The 25614-nt window shown below is 31.9% G+C and overlaps 2 protein-coding genes and 1 long non-coding RNA gene across 3 annotated transcripts; 1 reads left to right on the top strand and 2 right to left on the bottom strand.

The window, feature by feature from the left end:
* Nucleotides 1–349: 349 nt before the first annotated feature.
* Nucleotides 350–2846, bottom strand: LOC128195718 (uncharacterized). The gene is made up of 2 exons (XR_008247519.1): nucleotides 2481–2846; nucleotides 350–634 (listed from the first exon to the last, which is right to left on the bottom strand). It is a non-coding gene; the product is annotated as an uncharacterized LOC128195718 (long non-coding RNA).
* Nucleotides 2847–12245: 9399 nt separating this feature from the next.
* On the bottom strand, nucleotides 12246–15540 carry LOC108326658 (pentatricopeptide repeat-containing protein At1g62350). The gene is made up of 4 exons (XM_052874683.1): nucleotides 15328–15540; nucleotides 15111–15214; nucleotides 14698–14963; nucleotides 12246–12754 (listed from the first exon to the last, which is right to left on the bottom strand). Exons 1-4 carry the CDS (start codon nucleotides 15330–15332, stop codon nucleotides 12365–12367), a joined length of 765 nt encoding a protein of 254 aa, XP_052730643.1. The 5' UTR covers nucleotides 15333–15540; the 3' UTR covers nucleotides 12246–12364.
* Nucleotides 15541–20958: 5418 nt separating this feature from the next.
* Nucleotides 20959–24258, top strand: LOC108325035 (uncharacterized). The gene is made up of 5 exons (XM_017558015.2): nucleotides 20959–21303; nucleotides 21632–21732; nucleotides 22367–22483; nucleotides 22585–22686; nucleotides 23942–24258. Exons 1-5 carry the CDS (start codon nucleotides 21087–21089, stop codon nucleotides 24110–24112), a joined length of 708 nt encoding a protein of 235 aa, XP_017413504.1. The 5' UTR covers nucleotides 20959–21086; the 3' UTR covers nucleotides 24113–24258.
* The last annotated feature ends 1356 nt before the right edge of the window (nucleotides 24259–25614 follow it).

Consider the following 25614-nt stretch of genomic DNA (forward strand, 5'->3'; position numbering starts at 1 on the left):
TCAACTCCCTCTGAGTGTTCTCGGAAGACACTCTCGCGTTCTCAGCTGATACCCTTGCGGCTTCAAGATTTTGCAATGCATAGGTATTCTGTTGAACCAAATCAGCATTCTGCTGTTGCCACGTCTGAAGCACCTCATTCAGCATCTGATTAGAGCCAAGTTGATCGACTCGCAGAGGAGAACGATGTGGAGACGTGGGTGCCATCTTCTGCCCACACAGAGAGAAAAACCATTAGATTGATTCAAGCTAACACAACTTCTTATACGAGACTAGAGTACGCAATCACAAACGAAGCACACTCATAACCTACAGGTTTCTAAGGAAGAAACTGCTCTGATACCACTAATGTAACGTCCCAAAAATATACATCATGCATATATAAATAAGACGTCATCATACATAATATGAGAAAGCAGTCAAGAGTAATTTTAAGGATTACAGTCATCCTCAGAATAGTGCGGAAATTACAACAAGAGTAAGTGGAATGTCTCCATGAAAAACAGAGAGAATTTAAACTTAGAATACACACGAGTTTATTCCAAACATTAGGAACCACGAAGAGAAACTAGCTAAACTAAGCGGCAGCACTGCTGTCCCCATCAAGAGCTGCTTCCAAAGTATCCTCATCACCATCTGCTCTCATCCAAGTGGATGATCATCGCCAAAGAAATCATACCCAAACAGCACACAACACAAACAATGCAAGGGTGAGCTAGATATAAAAAGCATGTTATACAATTTAACGTGATATACAAAAGTCAATCATACATGGTAATTCAATATCACAAGACTTATTACATTAAACCCCGACTTGTTACTTTATATCCCGACTCGTCCGGACCAGAATGATTACCGAGCTATGGCGGGTCTTGCACTCGTGGTGGCTTTATGGAACTTGAGCACTCCCGCTCTGGCACTCCCGCCTGGTGAAACTTTGGGCACTCCCGCCCGGCCACAATCACGAGGTTAATCCGTTATCACTCACCTTGGATCATATGGAAGCATCCAAGACTAGGACCTCCTGCTACTCCTCACCACATGTTCAATCCTCTCTACATGAGAAGAAAGACCATTGGAGTTTCAGGATGACCCCCAAAACTGAGCTACCATGTAATCATTCTATACAACCCCAAAACACCACCATGTATCCTCTCCTTGAGGATCATGGAATTACGTCCATGAATCATATTGTTACTTTGAAAATTAACCACAATTATGAATAATCAGATACCGCCATATTAACACAACAAATCCGACATATTTCATACATTCACATATTTCATGTCATAGATAATATTCCAAACATTGGTACATAATTCAATCCAAAAGCAAAGGAACTTAAAATTCAACATATTTGTAAAATACTATTTGGACGAGCACTATTCACTGGACACTATTGGACGAACGCTCACTCACTGTTTGGACGAACGCTCAACTACTCGGACGAACGCCAACTATTCGGACGAACGCGAACGTTCGTTAGGACGAACGCTCACTGGGAAGGACGAACGCTCACTGGGACGAACACTATTTGGACGAACGCTCAAAAACGCGAACGTTCAACTATTTGGGCGAACGCTAAAATTTGAACTAAGGACGAACGCTCGCTCAAAGGCCGAACGCTCAACACTGAATTTAAGGCCGAACGCTCAACACTGAATTTAAGGCCGAACGCTTGGTCGAGCCATTTAGACGAACGTTCACAAGTTGAAGTCATGGACGAACGCTCACTCACAAAAGCAGGCCGAACGCTCAGTTTGGACGAATGGACGAACGCTCAGTTTGGACGAATGGACGAACGCTCAGTTTGGAGGAATGGACGAACGCTCACTCACTGAAACTTAAGGCCGAACGCTTAGTCGAGCAAATTGGACGAACGTCCAATTTGGCTCGGACGAACGCACTCTGCAGCCTCTCGCGCTCGAGCGCGACATGCTGGGCGCGACAGATGCAGAATGCAGAATTCTGCAGAATGCAGAATTCTGCAGATTTGAGGTCATCACCTCTCTTACCATTTTCAACCCTTTCAATTAACTTCTAACACCCTTAATTCATGTTTTATACTAGATTGGACTTACCTAATTGATTATAACCGTTCCTCATTCAATTCTTAAGGGATTCATACTAAAATTTAACCATAAACACCAATTTTCATAACTTTGATACTCAAAATTCAATTCTACCACTTTACACCTATTTTGATCAATTTGATGATTCTAACAAGTCATAATACAGTGGGTGAAACTGTTCCAAAGGCTCAATAACACTCTAGACCCCAAATGCTCAAAATCACCACCTCACTTCCTCTCCAAATGACTAAAAAGCTAAGAAATTCCAATTTCCTTCAATTCCAAAGCATACAAGATTACATACATGGATCAACACCTCAATTTCAATCCAACCATACATACAACCACAATTTTCCAGCATCCTACTCATGCAACCACTATCAACATCCAGAAAATCCAACTCCCCTTACCTCTTGAAGACCTCCTAGCCAAACTTGAACGCAGAAATTCCAAACGTTCTCTGCCTTACCACTGGATGCAGCAAGCTTCTTCTTCTCCTTCTCCCGTACGTACAGCAAGCTCTCTGTTTCTTCTCTCCAAAATTTGCAGCAACTCTTCCAATCCTTCTTCAAACCCACGGTTCTCCCTATTAAGTGGAAAACCCTGCACTCCCAGCCACTCCTTTCCCTTCCTAGTGCCAAGCCCAATAACTGGATGGAGATGATGGTGTTTTGGTGGCTGTAGCACTTTCAAAGTGGGAAGACCCACCACCATGTCTGCTACCTACTCCACCCAGCCGTCCCTCTCCACTTCTAACGTGCAGCCACCCCTCCCCACTTTGCACGGTCCTTACAATTACCATCTCTAATTCTATCTCAGCATTCTTCACTTCATCATATGATATTATTGAGAAATGACTCTAAATAGTTTTAATATGTTTTGATGCTTAAATGAAATGACTTGTTCAAATTGTTATTCTTTTCTTGCTTTTCATGTATGTTTCTTTTATTTAATGTTGAATCATTAGTTCTCATAATGCAAGAGTTATTTTCTTTTGTTCTTTTCACATTCTTTATAATATTTCTCTAGAATTGTGTTAGATCAAACTTGTCATTGTAAAATATGTTATGTTGTGATAGTTAGATGAATAGGGTTTAGCACACCTTATGAAATATCAGTAAGTATTTTAAAATTTATGGGTATTTTAAAAAAAAATATTTTATAAATTTTAAAATAAAATCTAACTAAATTAAAAATATATAAAAAATATAAATTAAAATTAAATTTTAATTTAATAAAATAATAAAATGCAAATTAAATTTAACTTAATAAATTTAATTTTAATTTTAACTTTTTACCTTTAAAATATACTCATAATATAATATCTACATCTTATTTATTTATAAATAAATATTAAATATTTATTATCTATAATTATCAATATCCACAGTAAATTTTATTCATAAATGTTTACAATGATATTTTTGTAATCATGTTAACTAAGAGTAAATTGGGTTTGACATTTAACTGGTGGGACCATGACTTGAAAAGCTGAAAAGATAGGTTCAGGGCGTGACAAATCTGTGTAATAGGTTCACTGAAAGAGACTTAAAAAAAAAAAAAAGAGGGTGCCGCTAAACTCAATTATTCAACTGTTTCATCAGACAGAATCTTATGTCAAAATCTAAACATGGTGGGGTTAAGTTTCTCCACCATCATTTACCACTCTCACTTTCCTTTCTATTTCTATGTATCTAGCATTAGAACCAATTTCTAGGTTACCAATTACTCTAGTAAAAGAAAGAGGGCTTGATGAAAAAAAAATGTTACTACCAGAACATCTTTATATAACTGGACCATAATATCTTAAAATTTTGGATTTTATAATATGTTTTCATTGAAATATGTTAACATGATATAAAAATAGGACCTATAATGCTAACAAAGATCTGGATCTTAAAAAAAAAATCTGTTTTAAAAATACATATGTAAAATATTAATAAAAATGTGAATCTTATTAAACTGTAAAATTAAAATAAATATTATAAAAAATATCACCAAAGTTAAGTTAAAATCTTATATATAAACCCACTGTAACCACTATATCTGGGTCCAAAATTTCCATTTATCTGAATAGAGTACAAAAAACATACATATAATTTTTAAAAATGTGTTTAAATTGCATTTTATAAGTATATATAACAAAACTAGAAGAAAAAATACTTGTGGGTATTTTATTTTTAAAAAATAAATAAGTTTAATCCTAATATTTACCTGATAGAGATACACATTAAAGAACAGTACGAATAAAATGTGCATAACTGTACTTAGGTTTTACTTATAAAATCACTGTTTATCTGTAGTTCTTCTTATCATTGTATAAAAGAAAAATATTTTCACTCTTTTTATGTTATGACATATACTAATTATGTACTTTACTAGGAGTTAGATTCTACCCATTAACATGCATTGAAGTCAAGCATTAGAATAACACAGTTCCTTAATATGTCTGTCAGAACATATGATGAGGTATTCCTCAACCTGCTGAAGCAACCGAGAGAAAAAGGACTAGAAAAAGAAAAAGTGCAATAAATGTTATGAGCATGTGGTCTTGTCTAGATGCATTTGGAAAGGTAGCAAGCGCAGGTAAAAGACAAAGGTTGTTGTTCAGCTTTTCTGAGATGGCTTCTAAGACACACATATTACCTATGTTGTTTGGTCTTCTTCTTTCTGCCATGCACAGGGACATGCAGTGTCCATAACATAAACATACACATGATGAATGTAACAAAATGGTGAAAAAGTGAAAGAATTGTTGAGTTATGTCAACCCTTAGCATGTCAGGGAATGAATGATAGAGTGCATGCAAAAGAAGAGGGTGATTGTATGTGCTGTAATACTTCCAAAACACAAGTCAGAATTACAAAGGGTATTTGCATATATATACATATATGTGTCTTCTCTATCACTTTTTCTTTCTATGCATGAATGGTTCTCCGACATTGCACCAGCTTTTTTTTTTGGAGATCATAATTATTCACCTCACTGCATATATATCAGTACATTTTTTTTTCTCTCTCTGAGTAATGTTTGTTGTTGCACGATGGAATATTGTTTCCTTTTGGATCATGAAACCAGCTCATAGAGCATGAAGGCAGCAACATCTTAAGGGATGGAATTTGTGCTCTTTTTCCCTTTTTGCATATGAAGTGGAGGAAATAAGTTAAGTCCCTTGTTGGAATCTTTGAAATAAAGATTTGACAATTGAGTTTGATGTTCTTTTATCTTTGGTACAAACCTTTCCACAGTTCAGTTGACAGATCATACGACATGAGATAAAGAGATAAAGCAACTTCAAACTCTTTTTTGTCTCTCAAGTTTCAACGGGGTCATTCTATTAGCATTTGGCTTTTTCTTCTCCTATCATCATAATCTTTAAAATCAACACATTTTAATCTTCAAAAATAAAAATATTTCAGGATTATTAAATACATTGTATGTGACCGAAGACCTGGTCATGCTACTTATAACTTTTAAGTGGGTTATTCAAATAAGATCTTACTATCTACTGGGAACCTAGTCGAGTATTGAATATTAAGTATTGAATATCAAAAACTATAAAAGATAAATCTTCTTAACCAAATGTCGGATACTATGTCTCAACACCAAAGTATACATTTTTTTTTTCAATGTTGCGTACTATTTACCGATGTCTACTATGTTTATGAAAACATTTTCGTTTTGAATAACTTAACCAAATAAAAACAAGTGTAGCTTCTCAGAACCAAGTTCACCACTAGACCTCTAAGCTAATGAACCCATAACTGAGGCTCAATAAAATAAGATCATGGTCAGTAAAATATGTCTATAAATATTATTTTAATCATAATTTGACGTAACTTTTTTCATTGATCCAAATTTTTACTAGAATCTCTATCTTGCATGTTGGATAATCCTATGCAGACATCCCACCATCCGATAGACAACGAATGATGTTTGAAGGACAAATATAAGATAATTGGAGTCAGCCGAGTGAAAAAAGACTTTATAGAAAAAGTTTGTTTCTGTGATAACATTAAATAAACTTTTCAGAATTTTCAAAATAAAATTTTTGGAGTAGGATTTTAAAATGGAATTTTTAAACACATGAATTTTGGAATGAACTTTGAATAAGTTGTTTTCGAAAACAAGTTTTCTAGACATATACAATACCTTCTAAAATAAGTTTTCCAGAACAAATTATTAAGAATTTTTTTTTAAACACATCAAATATATTACAGAATGAACTTTTTAGAATAAGATTTATTCCAAAAGGCTGTTTTTTTTTTCTTCTTTTTCCTCTGCAGTGACTATGGTGCATTGGTGGTGACGATGATACAGATGATAACAAGATATTTTAGTCTTTTTCTATTAGTTTTGAGTGCAGGAAGAAAAAGCCTTAACATTTTATACATCCATCTTCTTTCTCTCTCTTTTTCAGTTGGGCTTGAATCCATTTTCATGCTGCCTAGTCTTTCCTCATGGCTTTAACTTAAGGTAAAAATTGAATTTGCTAAATACAATTTTTTAATTAGTTTGAATTATTTTATGTGGCATACTTTTTAAAATAATTTTAGCTAGCCTAAAACTTTATCTTTTCTGTGCATCAGGGAGTTAATTCTAACACTTAAACAATACGTGTTGCAAAAGTATGGTACTACTAACCATTAATTTCAATTGGGCCCATCTCCAATGGTAAAGGTTTAGGCTAGTTCATTGACATTGTTTTCTCCACTCCAATATTTTATTTATGCACCTCCCTCCCCTTAGATTGTAATCATGAAAATGAGTTTTCAAAATTGTTAACATTTCCTAATAGTGTTTTTCGCAATGTATTAAAAAGCTTCTGAACTATATATTCTCAAAGTATGAAAAAATATATTTTGAAATACAAATTTTAAAAACGATCCTAGATATATAAAAACAAAAAAAAATATATTATGAAAAGATATTTTCATAATAATTTAAAATATATTTAAAAATATTTGTTCTAGTATGACAAAAATTTGAAACCTTCTTAAATATCCTTTCCTAAAGTTTTCATAAAGTTTCTACTATTGACTTTTAGAATTTAAGGTTTAGCTTGTTATGACACGGGATAAAAAGGATGAGTTTATGACCAACATTAGGAGTGTCCACTAAGGAAAATAAAATAATGGTAGCAACTAAGATAAATTTAGGGAGAAGAAAGACGTTGACCAAAAATAATTTGCGTGTTCTATGTAGTGAGATAGGGAAATATAGGTCAGATAACAAGGATTAGAGATGACACAATTGATCAAGGAATGTAATTGAGGGAATTTTCTTTTATAGTGTGTTAGGGTGAGATAAGTATAGTCCTTGATTTGATGATTTTAATACAATGTATTCTTAGGATTCCTTTTCATAAATACATAGTGTAAGGATAAGGTTCTTTGAGGGTGTAATGTGTTAGATTAATTGATTTAAATAAAATGACTTGACTAAATGTATACAACTTTTAAAAAATAAATAGAAGTACTAAAAAGTTTAACGATAATTTAATTAATTGCGAAAAAAAAAATCCAAAATTATAATTACATAATAAAATATTTTTAATTAGAAATAAAAATTTCATTTATATAATAAAATTAATATAGTTATTTCTCCTTATGTCATTTTATATTTATAAACAAATTTATTAATTAATTTACCAAACACTTCTAATTTAATAAGTTAGCTTATTAACTCAAGAATTTATAAATTATAAGTGTATGGGTTAGCAACTAGCATGTTAATTAGTTTTTCACAAATAAACTTTCCAAATGAATTTATATTTAAATTTTGATTAAAACTTTTAATTTAAATATTATGTACCAAATAAAATATAGTTAAAATGAAAGTGAACAATTATTTCACATTTACTCATAGTTGGCATAAATTTAAGCAAATCTAAAATATTTGTCATATAGATGTGTCTTTATCTATTTTGTTTTTATCATTTGCCTAGGGTTCTCGTCTGGTACTTGTTCCTTTGTTTTTCTCGTTATTTATCTTTTGTTCTATTGAGCTTTTCACATGTTTTACTGAATTATTCACATGTTTTATCATGCTCTTCACATGCTCTATCTAGCTATGCGAGCTGTTAAGACACTTCCTTGGGTTATTTGAGTGTGTCTCTCCCCAAGCTATCTAAGCTCTTCACAGTCTCTATTGAGCTCTCTAAGCTATTCAGACATCCAATTGAGTTATTCGGGTTATCTGCACATCTTACCGTCCTTTCTAACCTACTCAGTTGTCTTGTCAACCTATCCATGCTACTCAATTGTCTTACCGAGTTTTCCTTGCCACTCGATTGTCTTGCCGAGTTCTACACTCGCTTGTACTTGGTATGTGTCATTATTAACAATGTTGCTTCTTCTTTAACTTCTTTTGTGAGGTTGATTTATTCTTTTCCATTAGATGGAAATTTTTTAGTAAAATGTCTGACCTTACCACAACTGAAACACTTATCCAAGTAGCACTCATTTGCATAATGACCATACTTGCTTAACCGACCTCCTCTCCATGGACCTCGTCCTCTTTCGTGCCAATTTTGTTGGTTGGACTATTCTTTCTCTTCATTTTGCCCTGGGCTTCTACCACTTGGATCACTTCCTTTGTTGCTTGTGTGCTTCGAGAGACATGACAAGCTCCTCAACTGTGAGTGTTGATAGGTTCTTGGACTCCTCAATCTCTTACACCACAACTTGGCTATCGAGCAACATCTCTTTACTTATGTTGAGCTGGTTCACCACAATTTCAACCTGAGTTATATACTCAGATACTCCTACTATCTACTTCATCCTCATGCTCTCTAACTAGCACTTAAGTGTTTGAAGTCACACTTGCTTCACTTGGTCATCTCCCTTATATGTTTTCTATAATATATCCTATGCTTCTTTTGAAGATTTAACACTTACTATCTTCTCAAAGCTAGACTCGTTAAAATGTAAAAGGATACCTTATCCTTTACAAGTGTTGCTTTCAACCATTTAACTAAGCATTTGACCAATTCGTGGTGTTTCTCGGTGACTGTTTTCCACCACCTTCCAATTATCTTAAGAACCAAGAAAGGTCTTCATTTGAAGACTCTAATTGCCATAGTTGACCACCTTTGTAAACTTGGACAATGACACACTATTTGTAAGATTGATCATCACACTCTCTCTTTTTCAAAACACCCAAGATCTCTCGCTCTTTTTTTTTCACTCAAACAGTTAAGCTAATTGGGTTTGATACCACTTTGTTGACAACAAACCTCTCTTTTGAAAAAGCTTGACTCACCTCTATTGTTGTTGTTGTTTGACTCATGCATTCAACAATACAATTTATAAACTCATATTCTTGACTGTTGTACTCAAAACAGACAAAATCGACTATAAACGACTAATTACCCATAAGGCTCAAACGGCTACCCACAAAAACTAGTACATTAACTATCTAGTATACTAACTACCAACAATCGAAATATCTTTCTTTGTCCTTCTGTGTTTAGTTTTTATGTGAATATTGTATTGCTATAGAACTGTCATGTTATATGATTATTTTATTAATTTCATTATCCTCTGAAAAATTAGTATTGTCATGTAACCATTGAGTAATTTATATATATATATATATATATATATATATATATATATATATATATATATATATATATATATATGGTTTTATTAATTCATTCGAGGCTTCTGAAAGAAGATATTATTGTTAGTTTATTTATTATGTATGATAATATTTTTCTTTTAGATAAAAAAAGATATTGAAGATTATGTATGTGTTTAAATATAAAAATTGCGTACAAAAAATAATGTATAATAAATAATAACTTATAATTGTCCTAAAGAATAATTATAAATTAATACTATTATAATCATGAATATAAAAATTGATATTGGGAATGCTAAAATAAAAAATCATAAATGTTAGGATATTACACAGAATATTTGATTTTGTTTAAGTAGAAGATGTGAATCCAAGGTAACAACTGCTCGTTTTCCTTACTTTGACGGGACTTATGATCTTACTAAAATGCTGCGGAGTGGCCTGCAACCGGATCAGCCACTCTGGCAGTGACCCTCTCAGCGTGTGGTGCAATAGGAGACCTCGATTTTGGAAAGCGAATTCATTATTCTCTTGTACAAAAACATACTAAGCTTTGTGCCAATTGACATGCATGCAAAGTGTGGAGAAGTGGAAGAAGCCTACCACATATTTAGCAGCACGAAAAGGAAGAATGTGATTTCAAGGAATGTCATGATTCTCGGTCTTGGGTCGCATGGTAACGGAGAGGAGGCATTGGCGCTTTTCACATAGATGTACTTTCTTGGGGGTTCTACGTGCTTGTAGCAATGGAGGATTGATTGATGAAGATAGACAATACATTGATATTATGGACAGATATAACATCCAACCCACAATAAAGCACTATGGGTGCATGGTGGACCTCTTGGGTCGAGGGTTTAGTTGATGATGCATACAGTTGGATAAAGAACATGCCACGAATGCAATGCAATTGTATGGAGGACTTTGTTAGCTGCGTGTCGGCTTCATGGAAATGTTTAACTGGGTGAGAAGATAAGGAACCATCTGTTGGAATTGGAACCTAATCATCATAGAAGTGATTATGTTCTTCTTGCAAACGTGTATGCTAGCACCGGTCAATGGAATGAAATGTCCAAAGAAAGAAGATTAATGCAAATTCAGAAACCACAGCCTGGAAATAGCTGCATCGGCATCTTGGATTGGCGTTGGAGAAAATGAAATGACTACTGAAACATTGTTATAAAACTAACATTAACTCTCAACACAATCAACTGAAGGTTTGAACTGTCCAAGTCAATGAAGCTTTCACTATATAAATGCAAGAATTTGAGGAGAGTGTTCCTGAAGATTGTATTCATTAACCAATTTATCTTAACAAAATCAAGCCAACACGTCAAGATTGTATCTCCTAATTAGCCAATGTATCTTAAACAAAATGAAGCCAACATGTGTAGAAGGTTCATTCCGTCAGACAAAACTGATAGGCAAGAGAAGTTTAAGAACCTGCAAAATCTTAATTGACATAATTATTTTAATGTAGATGGAAATAATGACTCTATGAAGTTAGACCATTTATATATTGAAGAAAAATTGAATGAAATAATTAACCTCTTATTATTGCTTGTATATTTAGTTTGTTCTGAATTAATAAATATAATGTCTCTATAGTCTTATTTTGTTACCACCGTTAGTGGAACTTGTGATGAAATCTTAAATCAAAAGAGAGTTGTCATATGTACTTTTGTGATATTTTTCTACAGAAACTATTGTGACTCTAACTGAAGTTATTTTGAGTTGTAGTATAAAAAGGATAAAGACTAAATAAATTACTTATAATTGATCATGAATGCTGATTTTATTAACAAGAATTTTCTTTTAAAATAACTTGAATTAATGAATAAAAATAGCTTTAAAGTATCAGGAATTAGTATTTACTAGGATAACAAGTAAATCATACTGAATCACCTTTGGAAGCTATGTCAGGCTATGCACGAGGATTGTTGTCGAAGTGTTCCAATCAAGAACATGCATATGGCATATGTGCTGAGGTCTTAAGGTTGTTTATGCTGCCATCCAAAAGGCTGGTGACCAAGGATTAACTCGGGAGAAGTTTCCTAGGTTATAAACCTTCCAGGTACAAATTCCAAAATTTAACATTATAAAATTGACTTGAAGTCGACTAATGTGTATAAAGTTTTTCAATTATTTAAACTCGAGATTGTTTATTTTTCTTTGGTTGTCTTCAGGAGCTGAGGTAGATGGCTTGATTGTTGATGCTCTTCAAGCATTTGGACAAACGCTATAGGTTCCTCTCCCTTTATTTGTTTCAGTTGTTTATTCTAGAAATCCTAGAATCAAAGACAAAATTCTCTTCCACGTCTAGTGTCTACCCTGGTCAATTAAATGTTATTCTATATGGAGTAACAACTTAAAAGTGATTGGAGATTTGATATTGGATGATGATGTAAATGTATCCACATGTACAGAAAATTATTGTTTACAAATAAAATTTTGAAAACCTTTAAGTATGTACAACTTTGTTCGTTCCATCACTAGAATTATACTAGGGCTAAATTTTGAATTCCATAATCTTACTTATTTTCAAACTTTTAATTTATAAATTCTTGCAGGACGTGGTGTAAGAATATTAATGACGCAAATAATACTTATTCATTGTAAACTTGTCATGCGTAGTCTCTCTAAACAAAAAGTGGTCCAAAAGTCCAGGGAAGTAAGCAATAATATTCTTATTATCCCCATCGTTGTGCTGCTAATGATCTTCAAACAAGTCTTCTGGAGGGTCGTAGATGATCATATCTGGGAAAATTTCTAAGAAGTCACGTTTTACGTTCTCTCTTAATTCTGGATAAGGAATGAGCCCTTTCAGTATCACACGAAAAGGCAACGAAAGAGGAGGCTCAGGAGACTGTCTCATTTCTTCATATATCTCCATTGCCTCTGAGGGCAACCCGTTATCCAGAAAAGCTCTGATAATATCCCCAAATGTATGCTGATCAAATAAAACTTGTTCCTCTTTCAAATCAGCCCACACTCTCTTAGAGTCTTCCACCCTTCTGTTTCGTGCAAGCATCATCAGCATGTCCCTGTAAAAAAACATGTCCGGCCTGTACCATATTTCTTTCCGGACTATTTCATACAACTGAGAAAGGAACCAAGGATTTGTCATTAAATAGTCAGTGCATATCAATGAGATAAAAAATAGTTAATAAAACATCATGTTAGTACTAAAAGAAATTAAATATTTGATGAAATTTTAGCTTTTGCAGTCTTTTATATTGAAATTTTGGGGGTTCAATGTTACATTTTATGTTCACCACACATTATGGTTAAACAGGTGACTTTCCGTAATAAAGTACAATAACATAAGGGCATGAAAAAAAGCAATTCAAAAGGAGTTGATAATTTATCCCGGTGCTGAAGGCTCTTCACTATGCAGAATTATGGAGAGGGTCATTCTACAGAGTCTTTCGTACCTTTGCAAATGAGAGGAGGTTGTTTCCATATTTGAAATAATGACCAAATGATAGTAAGGCACAGTTTTACTGTTACATCAAGGTTCAATGGAGGTGAATGTATTGCTCAAAGAATTTTCTTTTTCATAAGATGGCGGCGCAAAAATAACTACCAAAAACATTAGTTGGAACGAAGATCGTCATAATTTCAATAATGAAATTTTGTTAGTCTAGGTAGGTCAGCCATCCACCCCCAATGCTCAAGTGTTTACTTCTGCAGCAGTTTATCTTCTTGTGATACAAAGGGAAAACGATGTACACTTTATAAACTCTAAAATCCTAAACTTGAGTTAGTGAAACTATATGCTTCATAAATATTATTCAAAAATATACTCTGGTGTATAAACATAAATTAATAGCATGTATATAACACGTATTTACCATTCCAACTACACGTAATACTATTATGAACTAAAAATTGAAAAGAAAAGAAATTCTTTTACGGAATAGCATGAAAAGAAGAAGAAATAGGAGACAAATCTCTCCTCCAAGAATTTTCCCTTCACAAAGGATTTCTACTTTCTCAAAGAGTCAATGCTATATTTATAATAACAAATCTGCATCTCTCCTATCCTTCTTCCCTAACCCCTCTAAACTCAGGTCTTCTATATAAGAGGAAGACTCATTTTAAATCTATCATTGAAGGCTTTGTTGATGCTGACTATGGATGTCCTCATACTAGAAAATGTCTCTCAGGATATGTGTTTATTCTGTTTGGAACAGCTGTGAGTTGGAAGGCAAATCTCCAATCTATTGTAGCTTTGTCCACCACAAAAGCAGAATATAATGCTTTGGTAGAAGAGGTAAAAGAAGGTTTATGGCTAAAGGGAATGCTCTTTGAACTTGGATTCAAACAGAATAGTGTACAAATCTTTTGTAATAGCCAAAGTGCTATTCATCTAGTCAACCATCAAATGTATCATTCAAAGACCAAGCATATTGATGTTAAACTACATTGCACGAGAGATGTGATTGATTCACGTGTTATTGAAGCAGTGAAGATTGATTCTAATGACAATCCAGCAGATATGTTAACTATAGTGTTACCTAGAAATAAGTTTGAAAAATGCTTAGGCATGGTGGGTTTTAGTCATTTTTGATTTCATGGGAGTGGTTGTACAAACTGCATTCAAGTGTCAAGGTGGAGAAATGTTGCACTTGACTCTTCATTTGCAGTTTTCTTATTGCTTATGCATAATCGTTTAACAGTTATGGTTAGTTATGGTTTTTTCTTGTATTCTTGTATTATGTATACTTATGTTCATTATGAATTATGTTGTTGTGGTTGACGTAATAAAACAGACAGTATTCTGCTTTCCTCTTTTTGTTATCTCTGCTTGTATCTTGTTTATACTTGTTTGAACCAACACAATACAATGTCGAAAGCAAGGAACATGAATGCAATATGAGAAAATATTTGACATTGTAATTTACTCTTTAAAATAAATACTAGAGGTACTACATTAGCTTATTTTAATTTTTCATAATTTGATGAATAACTCGACATACATTTAAAGTTTATATTTGATTACGCATTGGAAAAGAGAAGATTGAGGCCGAAAAAGGAAACCTTGATACAGAGGAAGACTTGGTTCTGTCTCTGGAACTCAGCGAGGACGGCCACAAGGTCGGACTTGAGCAAGCGGGAGACGCTGGACCGGATGTAGCGGTCGAGGCGGACCGGGTCGGACCGGAGCCTCTTGAGCTCTTTGGCCACGAGCAGCCCTTCTTTGCCAATCTCCTTCTTCCGCCGCCATATCGAAAGGCTCGGACTCGATGCCCCACCCGAAACCCAACGGACCCAATTACGGGTGCCCGCTCGCACCGCTGCACCAACTGCAACACGCACCAGCGGCATTAACAACAAACACTGAAAGAAACTGAAAGAGGAACAGACAGGTGATGCTATTGAACTGCCAAGCTCAAATCAAAATAGCTATGATGCTTAATAACGCTTTAATTCAGATTTCTTTTCCCCCGAACCGAGATAACTTCCATGCATGTAGAGTCGTTCTTGAGTTGGCTCGGGAGAACTGGAGCAAACTCCCCCAAACACCGCGGTAGCAAAGTTGAAAGCACGACACGATCTGAGTCACAGTGTGGTATGAGGATTTGAAAAGAAGGAGAAAATGGATGTGGAAAGATCGTCGCTGTGCAATTGCGTGGTGAACTTTCTATTAGAGGAGAATTATGTTCTCACCGCATTCGAGCTTCTTCACGAGTTTCTCGACGAGGGCCGCCACAACCAGGTCATCCGCCTCAAACAGTGCTTCTCCGATCCCTCTCTGTTCCCTCTCGATCTCATTTCTCGCCTCTGCTCCCTCCGAGGTTGAGGTTTAGGGTTCCAGATAAACAAAATATTCGAAACAATTATGGATGCATATTGTTGAGGCTTCACATTTGTTCCAGTGTTTGATTTTGTACTCTACTAAATAATCGCATTTAGTCATCTACTAATTTTATTAGCAATCAGTGGTTATTTAAATAAAGATAAATAAATTAATATAATTGTTGATTTACATTAATGAAGAATTTAAGTTTGATCGTTCAAAAATGTTAGACCAAGTTTGTGTACTAGTTTACTCTTTTTTTTTTAAGATAACTAGTTAATCGATCAACTAAAACAGAATGATCAAATTCTTAACATGAAATTAGAAAATAAAACAAAATAAAATATAGATAGTAATAATAAATAATTTTAATAGAAAATGAAGGTCAAATAGCGATGATAAAAAAAATGGTCAAATTTGTAAAATGTCATTCACACCGGAATTGTTAGAACGCACCTGGGTAACAATTTCGTGGTTTAGTTGTTCTCCCTTGTAAGTTTACTAGGATTTGTATTTTTCTAACAATATTTAATATTTGATACTAGAAGCAAATTTTATAAAATTAATTAAATTTATATATTATATATTTTAAATTAGAATAATTATAATTATAATAAATTAAATAAAAATTATATATAGATATATTTATATATTATTCAAATTACCATTCAATATTTTTTAAGTATAATTTTTATTATAAACATCATGCGTGGAAAATAAATAAATAATTTATGTGAAAACAAATCATCATATAATAAATATAATAAATAATTTAACATTTATTTATATTAAAAAACTATTTTTTTAAATAATTTCAATAATTAAAAATTGCATTTATGTGTGTTTATGTTACAATTATTTTTTATTTTATAAGTAATATAGTACTTTTGAAAAATATTATTTATCTTTGTATAATGAAATTTTGTTATTTAAAATTAATAATATTTTAAATGTTTAATGATAAAAAAAAATTGTTTAACTCTTTTGATAAAACCAACTTTTAATAAAAATAGTGTTTGATGACAAAAGCTTTTATGATGGTTAAAAAAGTGTGTGGATGCTGAGTATGTAAAAGGGGCGTTTAGTATAATTAAAACAATAAACACATTTATTTTTATATGGGTTGACTCCACCAAGCTATGTCCAGTCTCCTTTAAGATCTCTCAAAGGGTGTTACTATAATCTTCAACAAGATTACAAACTGAGTATTCTTACCATTCCTGGAATCACCTAGTTAGTCACTTCAAGTAACCTCCGTTATTCTAACTAGAACCGAGCTTCACCCACTTCTGGTTGTACAATATTTTTCACTACTTTTAGCATCCATAAGCACTATCGATATTTTTCTGATTAGGGATGACAACGCGTCGGGTCGGGTACGGATAGTGCCTACATGCAACCCAACCCAACAAAAAAAAATCATCCATTACCCGTACGGATACCCGTTTAAAAAATACACGCAGATATTTTAAAACTCGCAGATATCCGTAGGTACCCGCGGATACCCACAAATATTTAAAAAAATATAGTTTTATAAATTATTAAAATAATATTTAAATAAAATTACAAAAAATATATAAAATATAATATAAATTAAAATTTAATTTTAATTAAATTTAACCTTGTAAAATATTAATTAATGTTAATTTTAATTAAATTTAACCTTGTAAAATATTAATTAATGTTAATTTTAATTAAATTTAACTTAATAAAATATAAATTAAATATTTATTTTTATTTTTTGCGGGTAGTGGATATGTGCGGGTACGGATAGTATAATATCATACCCGACCCGTTTATAAGCGGGTATTAAAATACCCGCAACCTGCAGGTAGTAAATATCCACGGGTACCAACTATTTGTCGTGGATTTTATCTGCGGATATCTGTGGGCGCGAATTTTTTTGTCATTCCTATTCCTGATACACTGTCTATTTGAGTTTCACCAAATCCTGATTTCCACTAGACAAACCTGTTTAATTACCGTTTAACCCCACCTAGTTAAAATGTAAAGTGTTTTATATTCAGAATTTACAACCAAACAGATTTGATACATGTTCTTAGACCGTTACTCTCGCATATAGGATGTGTGTATAATACTATTCAATATAATAGACTCTCAAAATTTTCTCTCTTCTTACAATAGTAAGTTGATGATTCTATGAAACTTGAGAGTATTTCCTTTTTCTTTTAAGCTTTTCCTTTCATCACACATATTTTCTTTTGTATTCGTGTGCTTTTTCTCGTACTCTTGTCTTTGACATTCTTCAATATATAGGCTTCAAGAAAATGTCATTTATATAATATTTTTCTTTGATATTAGGATCTTCTTAGCCTTGTCATAGGTAGCAGTCATTGGTTAAAGTTAACTTGTCAGAGCAGACATGTTTTTTCAGTTCTTTATGAAAGGTAGGTTGTACGAAATTTCTGGCCTGACTTTTGATAGAGAGATTTCGTGAATGTCTTACTTGACTCTAACATCCCCTTCTGATTTGTATAGGATGGAGTAGGTGAATACTTGACATAAGTAATCTGTATAAAGTAGAATGGATATGCATGAAGGCATATATATCATTTTTCTTATCACTTTAGTTGTTTTTAAACATTGTGCATGTTCAGAACAACAAAGTGTTTTTCATGTTTTCTACCATTTAGGCAAGATTTGATTGTTTAAGCTTTTCACTAAGATACCAAGTAGTTGATGAAGACTTCATCATTGGATGAAGGAGATTATTTAGCACATGGTATCATCTAGCCTATGTAAACGCTTCTCTAAGTTATCTTTGTTTCGTTTGAAAGTGCGTTTAGTAAGGTGTCTTTCTTTACAAGTTTTAGGATCATCGTTCAAAACTTTTAACGTACTTCCCAAAAACATCTTTTGACACTTTCATCTATCAAGACATGTTGAGAGTTTGTTTGAGCATTGCTTAGCAATGTATAATACTAGTTGCATTCAACAAGTTTCTCTTTGACGCATTTAATAGGAAAATTGTTTAGTGGTGCGTCTGTTTATGTATTGATGTGTTTACTAAAGCTTTTCTTAAGATATTTAGATTTCACTAAGCTTTTTCATAAACCACTTATATTTTAGTTTTATTGCTTTTCTAATGATAATATTCTGTCATATACTCATTTTGTTTATTAAACTTGAAAAGATATAAGAACGTTTAGACAATTTAGTCTTATAAACGATCTTGCCTTAACATATAAGGACGTTTAGACAACTCAATCTTTTAGACAATCCTACCTTAACTTCAATGTGAGATTGATTTTTTGACCTCGTATTAACAATTCCAACAATCAAAATGAATAATCCTGCCAACACTTTTTCTTTCTTTTCGCTCTCTTCTAAAGGCTGAGAAAACTAAATCTCTTTCTTGTGACCTAAAGGTATCATTTCCACTTGTCTTAAATAATGAGATAATATGGACTTGGACTTTTTAGACACAGCCCAACCCAACAACTACTATTCACTTAGTATATGAAATGTGAGATTCAATGACTAGAAAAGTCATTTACCAGTGTGAAAAAAAATACTGAACATTTATATTTTTTAGGTAATAAACTTAATATTTATTGATTCGTGGAATAAAAGTAACATATCTTTATATTGTCTTAATCATTCTTTGAATATAAGGTAATACATTATATTTTAAATTATTTTATGTTATACTTTATTGTGTACATTTTATTTATAATACCATAAATTTATAATATTATATTAATTTATGTTTATGTATTTTTAATATTATGGATATTATAGTCATGAATGGTTAAATGAATATTCACAAATATTTTACCCGACATCAAGATGTGGAACTTAGTGATCAAATATTATTATTTACATCATTTTTCCTTTGGTTAGACTTTTTTTTTTATAAATGTTTTCTCTTGATTTTTTAAGATTATGAAGTATGATTAGTACATTTTAATTGAGATGTCATGGTGTCTCGTATTCTATATTTCTCAATTTAGTTGTATCTTCATGTGCATGTTCATATCGTGTCTATTTATGTGTTTCATTGGATGCCACATGGTCTAAGTCAATTCTTAAATGACACATTAAATATTTTATTCAATTTTTAGTATTTTTTTAATATAAATAAAATTAGGGTATAGGTAGAAAACATAACACAATTTTAAAAAATAAATAAAATCGAAGATCAAATATGAAAGTTAAACAAATTAAAACAAATCAATCACATATTTAATAAAAAAAAAATAAAAAATTATATTTTCTAAAAATTCAAATTAATTGATTCAATTAATTAACTAAATTGGTTTATATGAATTAATTAGTTACCAAATCAAGATTTAACATGTTCCAAAGAATTCTAATATCAAAAACACAAATTGATATCAAAATATCAAAAAGAGAAAACCAAACTTAGAGAAGAAAAGAACAGACTCAAAACAAAGATGAGTGTAAAAACTTAATTTGACTTTAATCTTGATTCTACATATTAATTCTCAAATATTTAGTTCTCATATTAAATAACAAAATTGCAACATAGATAAGAAGTGAACAAGACGAAAACAAAAATGGAAGAAAAGATAGAAAAAGATAAATTAAAATTATACCTATCTTTTTAATATTAATAATTAATTTAATTATTTACATATATGTAAATATAAATTAAAATTAAATTAATTACTACACAATTATATTTAATTATATTTAGTAATAAAAAATTTAATAGTCTACAAAAATTATTGAAGTAGTAATTTTTAACGATTAATATTAAATTAGATAATTCATTCTTATTAATAATATAAATATAATGTTAAAATAAATATTACTTATTATTATTATTATTCTTAATTACACATTATAATATTTTTAATAGTATGAACAGTTTTAAATCGAATATTAACAATAATTAATTATAAATTTCCATGTTTTAGAATTTTCTATTATTTTATACTAAAATGATTTTAACTGTTTCTAAATTATTATTATTGTTATCATTCGTTCTATTTTAAATATATTTTAATAATATTCATTAATCTAAAATATTTTCAAATAGTTTCTATTTTTAAACTTTATACGTCTAATTTAAATCATGAAAGTATATGGAATATAATGTTTAATAGCACTTATGTATTTTATATTATGAAATGTTAACTCATTAAATATATTTTTTTACAATTTTCGATTATATATTGTTTCATTAAATTAAAAGGTTACATTAAAATAATTGAACGAAAATCAATTTATAGGAGACGTTTTGCAATTTTCTTTCCTAGACAATAGAGTAGGTTTTTTCGTAAATAAACTTTGGATTATGCTATTTTGGTATATATTTTTAGTTCTACTTTATTTTTGAAAAAAAAAATCATTTTTTCCCTGGTGGAGGGAATTCTTATAATAAATGTAAAAGAGGAAAAAAAAAGAAAAGAAAAAGGAAGTCTGTGTGCGATATCCATGTGAAATTCTCAGCCATAAAAAAAATAAAAAAGCAATAAAAATTAATAAATAAATAAATATATAACATCTTCAGAGTGAAACCGGAAGTGCGTCCGAATGCGCGGTGAGTTCAATGAATTGAATAGTCAAAACGGGCTTTGATCATCACCGAACCGTTGTAGCATTCTCTAACGTGGCGTGTGTTTCACTCCGTTCCGTTCCAATGGCGGAAACCTCTGCACTATGCTTCTCCACGTTCAGATTCTCTTTCGTTCCGTTCTGTTCTCCTTCCAAGACCTTCAACAACTCCTTCTCTTTATCTTCTTCTCCTTCTGCTCCTCATCCTCGCCTTCTCCATTTCGCTCCCAAAGCCTCCCCCGGTGGTAACTTCTCCGGCGACGATTCCTTCGCCTTTTTCCCCTGGTCCGATTCCGTTAACGGTACACTTTTCCTTCAACATCGCTGATTCTGAATTTCAGAATTTGAGGTTCATTTTCAATGTTTTCACTTGAAGTTTGCAATTGGAATTTATTCGGTCTTCAATAAGTCAAAGCAAAAGGCTAAGGCATTTTTTTAAACGTTTATAATTAAAGATTTTTCTGAGTGTTGATTCATTTCACTTGTGATTTTATCCCAATGTTTGCATTTTAAAGCAACTAGTTGAGATGATGAATATCAGGTTCAGAAATTATTCAAGCTTCGTGCTTTGAGTTATATATGTAGTAATTAGTTGATGAGTTGTTATCCTTTATGTTTGCGACTTCTCAGACATTCAATGGGTTCCTGAGGAGAGAATTACGTTGTTCACTGCTGATGGACTGATCCAGATCGGTGGCTCCATGGTTCCACGCCGTGTCAGCTCTTCTGATGTATGATTTGTAAAGTTCATCCTTTTTTTGTTTACAATTTAACAATTAGAACTTAGAGGGAACCTTGAATGTGCTGTTGGTTATGTTTAGTGCACCATATCTATTTGGCTCCAAAATCTTGATTTATGTTGAGAAAATCCTAACAGTGATTTTTATTGAGGAGTGATAACTTCAACACATTTTTTAAAAAATTCACGCAAACGCTCTTTGGGATTGAAGTTAGACCAAAAAAAGCGCGTGTCCACCTAAAATTTATGTTGAACGTTTAATCCAGTAAGAAGAGGGGAAGGACTGCAGAAACTATTTCAAGAAATCAACTACCTTAAAAGCTTAGACGGTTATAGGTGGAAGTCCAACTTGCTTCTTGTCATGTTTATAAGGTTTTCATTTGGTAATTTTAGTATACTACATTTTGTTACACGATTAGGCTCGTTGCCCTTTTACTTCTCATGCTAAAAGGTATCTTGCTGTTTCATATCGAATACTTGGCCATAGAATCAGCTTTTTAGCCCAAGACAGCGAAGGCACAATATGCACTTTCTTGAACCTTTCTCATGTTTGACCCATGCTTGTTTACAGTACATTTTAATGCTATATTCTTGTAGATTGGCTAATATATTGTTATACTTCACAGAAGAAGCAAGGGAAATCAAAAGCTACACAAAAGTTCCAACGGTTTCAAGAAAGTAACTACATGGATCCCAACCAAGGCCTTTGTCTGGGTGCACTCTTTGATATTGCTGCTACTAATGTGAGCACTCGATCTTTTAACTAATACGAGAGTTTAAGGCATCCTTTTCCATCTCATATATGAATTGTCCTCTTATCTCGTACGAATTGCCCTCTTTCTAGGGACTTGATATGGGCAGAAAACTTTGTATTTTTGGTTTCTGCCGTTCCATTGAGATGCTTAGTGACGTTGTGGAAGACACTGTTTTAGAGCATGGGGGGGAGGTATGCTATACTTTTTTCTTTGAATAAAGCTATTGTGTTCTGCTTCTGAGTATATGTTGAAGAAAGTTTAGTCAAAATTGCAAACCGTTGTTAAAATTTGACGAGACTATCTGGTCTGAGGATAATTTCTAAAGAATAATGCTATAGATAAAAAATAGTGATATAAAACCCTCAACTTTCTGCACCATTTGATTTAACTCTATGGAGGTATTTGGAAGAGCTTTAGTGGAACTTATTTAGTTATTTGAGCCTATGAAAAATAACGTATTACTCCTATAAACTTCTTTTAACTTTATTCAGTAAGCATCTTAGTAAAACTTATTAGAATAAGGTCTTTTCAACTTCTTTCAGTAATTTTGGGGCTAAATTTATGCCATAAACTCTTGTTTGATAAGAACTTGATAAATTGCTGTAGATCTCACATCAACTAGGGAGATATGACCAAATTATTATATAAATTAGTGTAAAATCTCAACTTATGAATAGGTTTTGTAAGGTGGAATTAAACTTAAACTGACATTCTTATATAGTATGAAAAACACATCCTAACAAGGTTTCTTGGACTTATATTGTGTCATATTTTATCAAACTATTATCGGATCACACACAAGTATTTAATTTTATATTTGAGATGTCTACTTCTCAACACGAGAAGACACACATAAGTATTTAATTTTATATTTGAGATGTCTACTTCTCAACAATGGTAAGGTTGAGTTAAGCTTAAATCCACAGACAAGTAATCACTTAAAGGAAGTTTTTATACTCCATGCACCCTAGGTATTTGCAAGGTCACATTAATATAAGTTTTGCACATGTACACAAGCAAGCCAACGGCTGTGCATACCGATTGTTATTTTCTGTTTTCCAACAAATTTCTACGTAGAATATTGTCTCTTTAAATATACCAGTTCTTTTCGAATCAACTTTCAATTCTTGTTATCTTGTTTAATTGAAAAGTACACGTTAGAAAATTGTAGAAGTCGAATCGGAAGATCATTACGCCAGTATCAATCATTAACTGGATTTAGACTGGGTGCTTGTCATTGAAAATTGTATTCAGCCATTTTCGCATGGTTCTATCAACTTACATATTAATGGGTAACTGGATTTTTATAGGCAATTTCATTTCTGGTAATCCTGGAAGCATTTACCAAGCAACTTATCCATTCATGTATCACAATATCCAGATGTTTTCTTCTGATATAGTTTCAACCCAAATTCTCAGTACATTAGAAACCATTTTACATGGCAGGTTATTGCTGCAGAGAAGGCAAGCAAAGGTGATTTACATGAGAAGCTAACCATGACTGTTGCAGTGCCATTATTGTGGGGGGTTCCACCAGCTTCTGAGACGCTTCACCTCGCTGTTAAAAGTGGTGGAGGTATTGTAGAGAAGGTCTATTGGCAATGGGACTTTCTGTAAATACATATTTTAGGTCCCCTAACCATTCTTTCCTCGCTCTGTACATAAAATTGTATCTCTGTATATGTACACGAAAATTTAATGTCACGGTGTATCTCTACTTGTACAACAAATTATTGTCATGACAGTATCGAGTTTATCGTTCATTCTTACTGTGCATACTTTACTAAAAGTCATTGAAAATTTTCATTTGTCTATGATTCCATTAATAAAAATTATGTAACGCAGATATGATTGAAATGCTGTTATTAAATTTTTACGATTTTCACTGCAATTTTATTTAAACTTCATTAGTAATAGGTTGCATAATGAACTAATAAACATATAAATATGGGAGTATGAACTTTAAATAAAAATTGAATATTCTCTACGAATGATATAAAATAAGTTCATGTTTATCTTAGGGTTAATGATCCCAAATACAAATTAATATAATAGTAAGATTATAGTAAAAATACATACAGCAAAACAAGAATGAATACTTAAAGAAACGAAGAAAAAAAAGAGTAGAGAAGATTCGGGATGAAGTGAAGAAATGTGCATTACTTGTTGAAGTTAAAATTGACTTTCATGAGTGCTCAATATCTATATGACTCTCAGGAATCTGACAAAATTCTAAGGTTGTGTTCTTTTATAAGGATTGATTATAGGGAGATAGAGTATATGGATTTAGGTGGATTGTGAAATTTATGTTGTTTCTTTTAAGGAATTTGTGGGTGATGATAGAGTGAATTTGGGAGTAAAGTTTGTTAGAGATTTGATGATAAATCTTGATGTTAAAAGATGAGTTGAAATTATTTTAGAATTTTTCTAATAAATAAAATTTTATAAAGGTATTAATTGAAATAAATAAAGAATACAATATATTTGGTATAAATAAAATTAAATATTTTGATTTTCAATAATTAAAACTAAAAAAATTAAAGATTTTTTATTACATAATTAATAAAGTCAACTCAAAATACGACATAATATAAGAAAAATATGTATATTAGAAGATACAATATGATTTATGATCAATCAAAGTGAAGTCTCTTCATTCATATAAGTTTGATAAATAAATGATTGTCTCTTAAAGTGCAAAGAACCACTTGTAGATCTCCTAGATGATAATGTAAATTCTTGCTATATACTAGGATATCATCAAAGTACACAATCACAAAGTTTCCAATGCAATCCCTCTAAGACATGATTCATTAATCTCATAAAGGTGCTAGGTGCATTAGTTAAGTCAAAAAACATCACTAAGCATTCATATAGTTCAAACTTAGTCTTAAAGGTTGTTTTCCATTCATCATCTTCTTTTATTCTTATTTAGTGATAACCACTTTTAAAATATATTTTGGAAAAATATAGTGGACCCATGCAACTCATCAAGCATGTCATCTAGTCTTGGGATTGAGTGTCTATACTTGATGGTAATATTGTTAATAGCCCTACAATCACAACACATTCTCCATTTTCCATCCTTTTTAGGGACTAATAACACAAGCACAACACAT

This window comes from Vigna angularis, chromosome 3, assembly GCF_016808095.1.
Source record: "Vigna angularis cultivar LongXiaoDou No.4 chromosome 3, ASM1680809v1, whole genome shotgun sequence".
Taxonomy (NCBI): domain Eukaryota; kingdom Viridiplantae; phylum Streptophyta; class Magnoliopsida; order Fabales; family Fabaceae; genus Vigna; species Vigna angularis.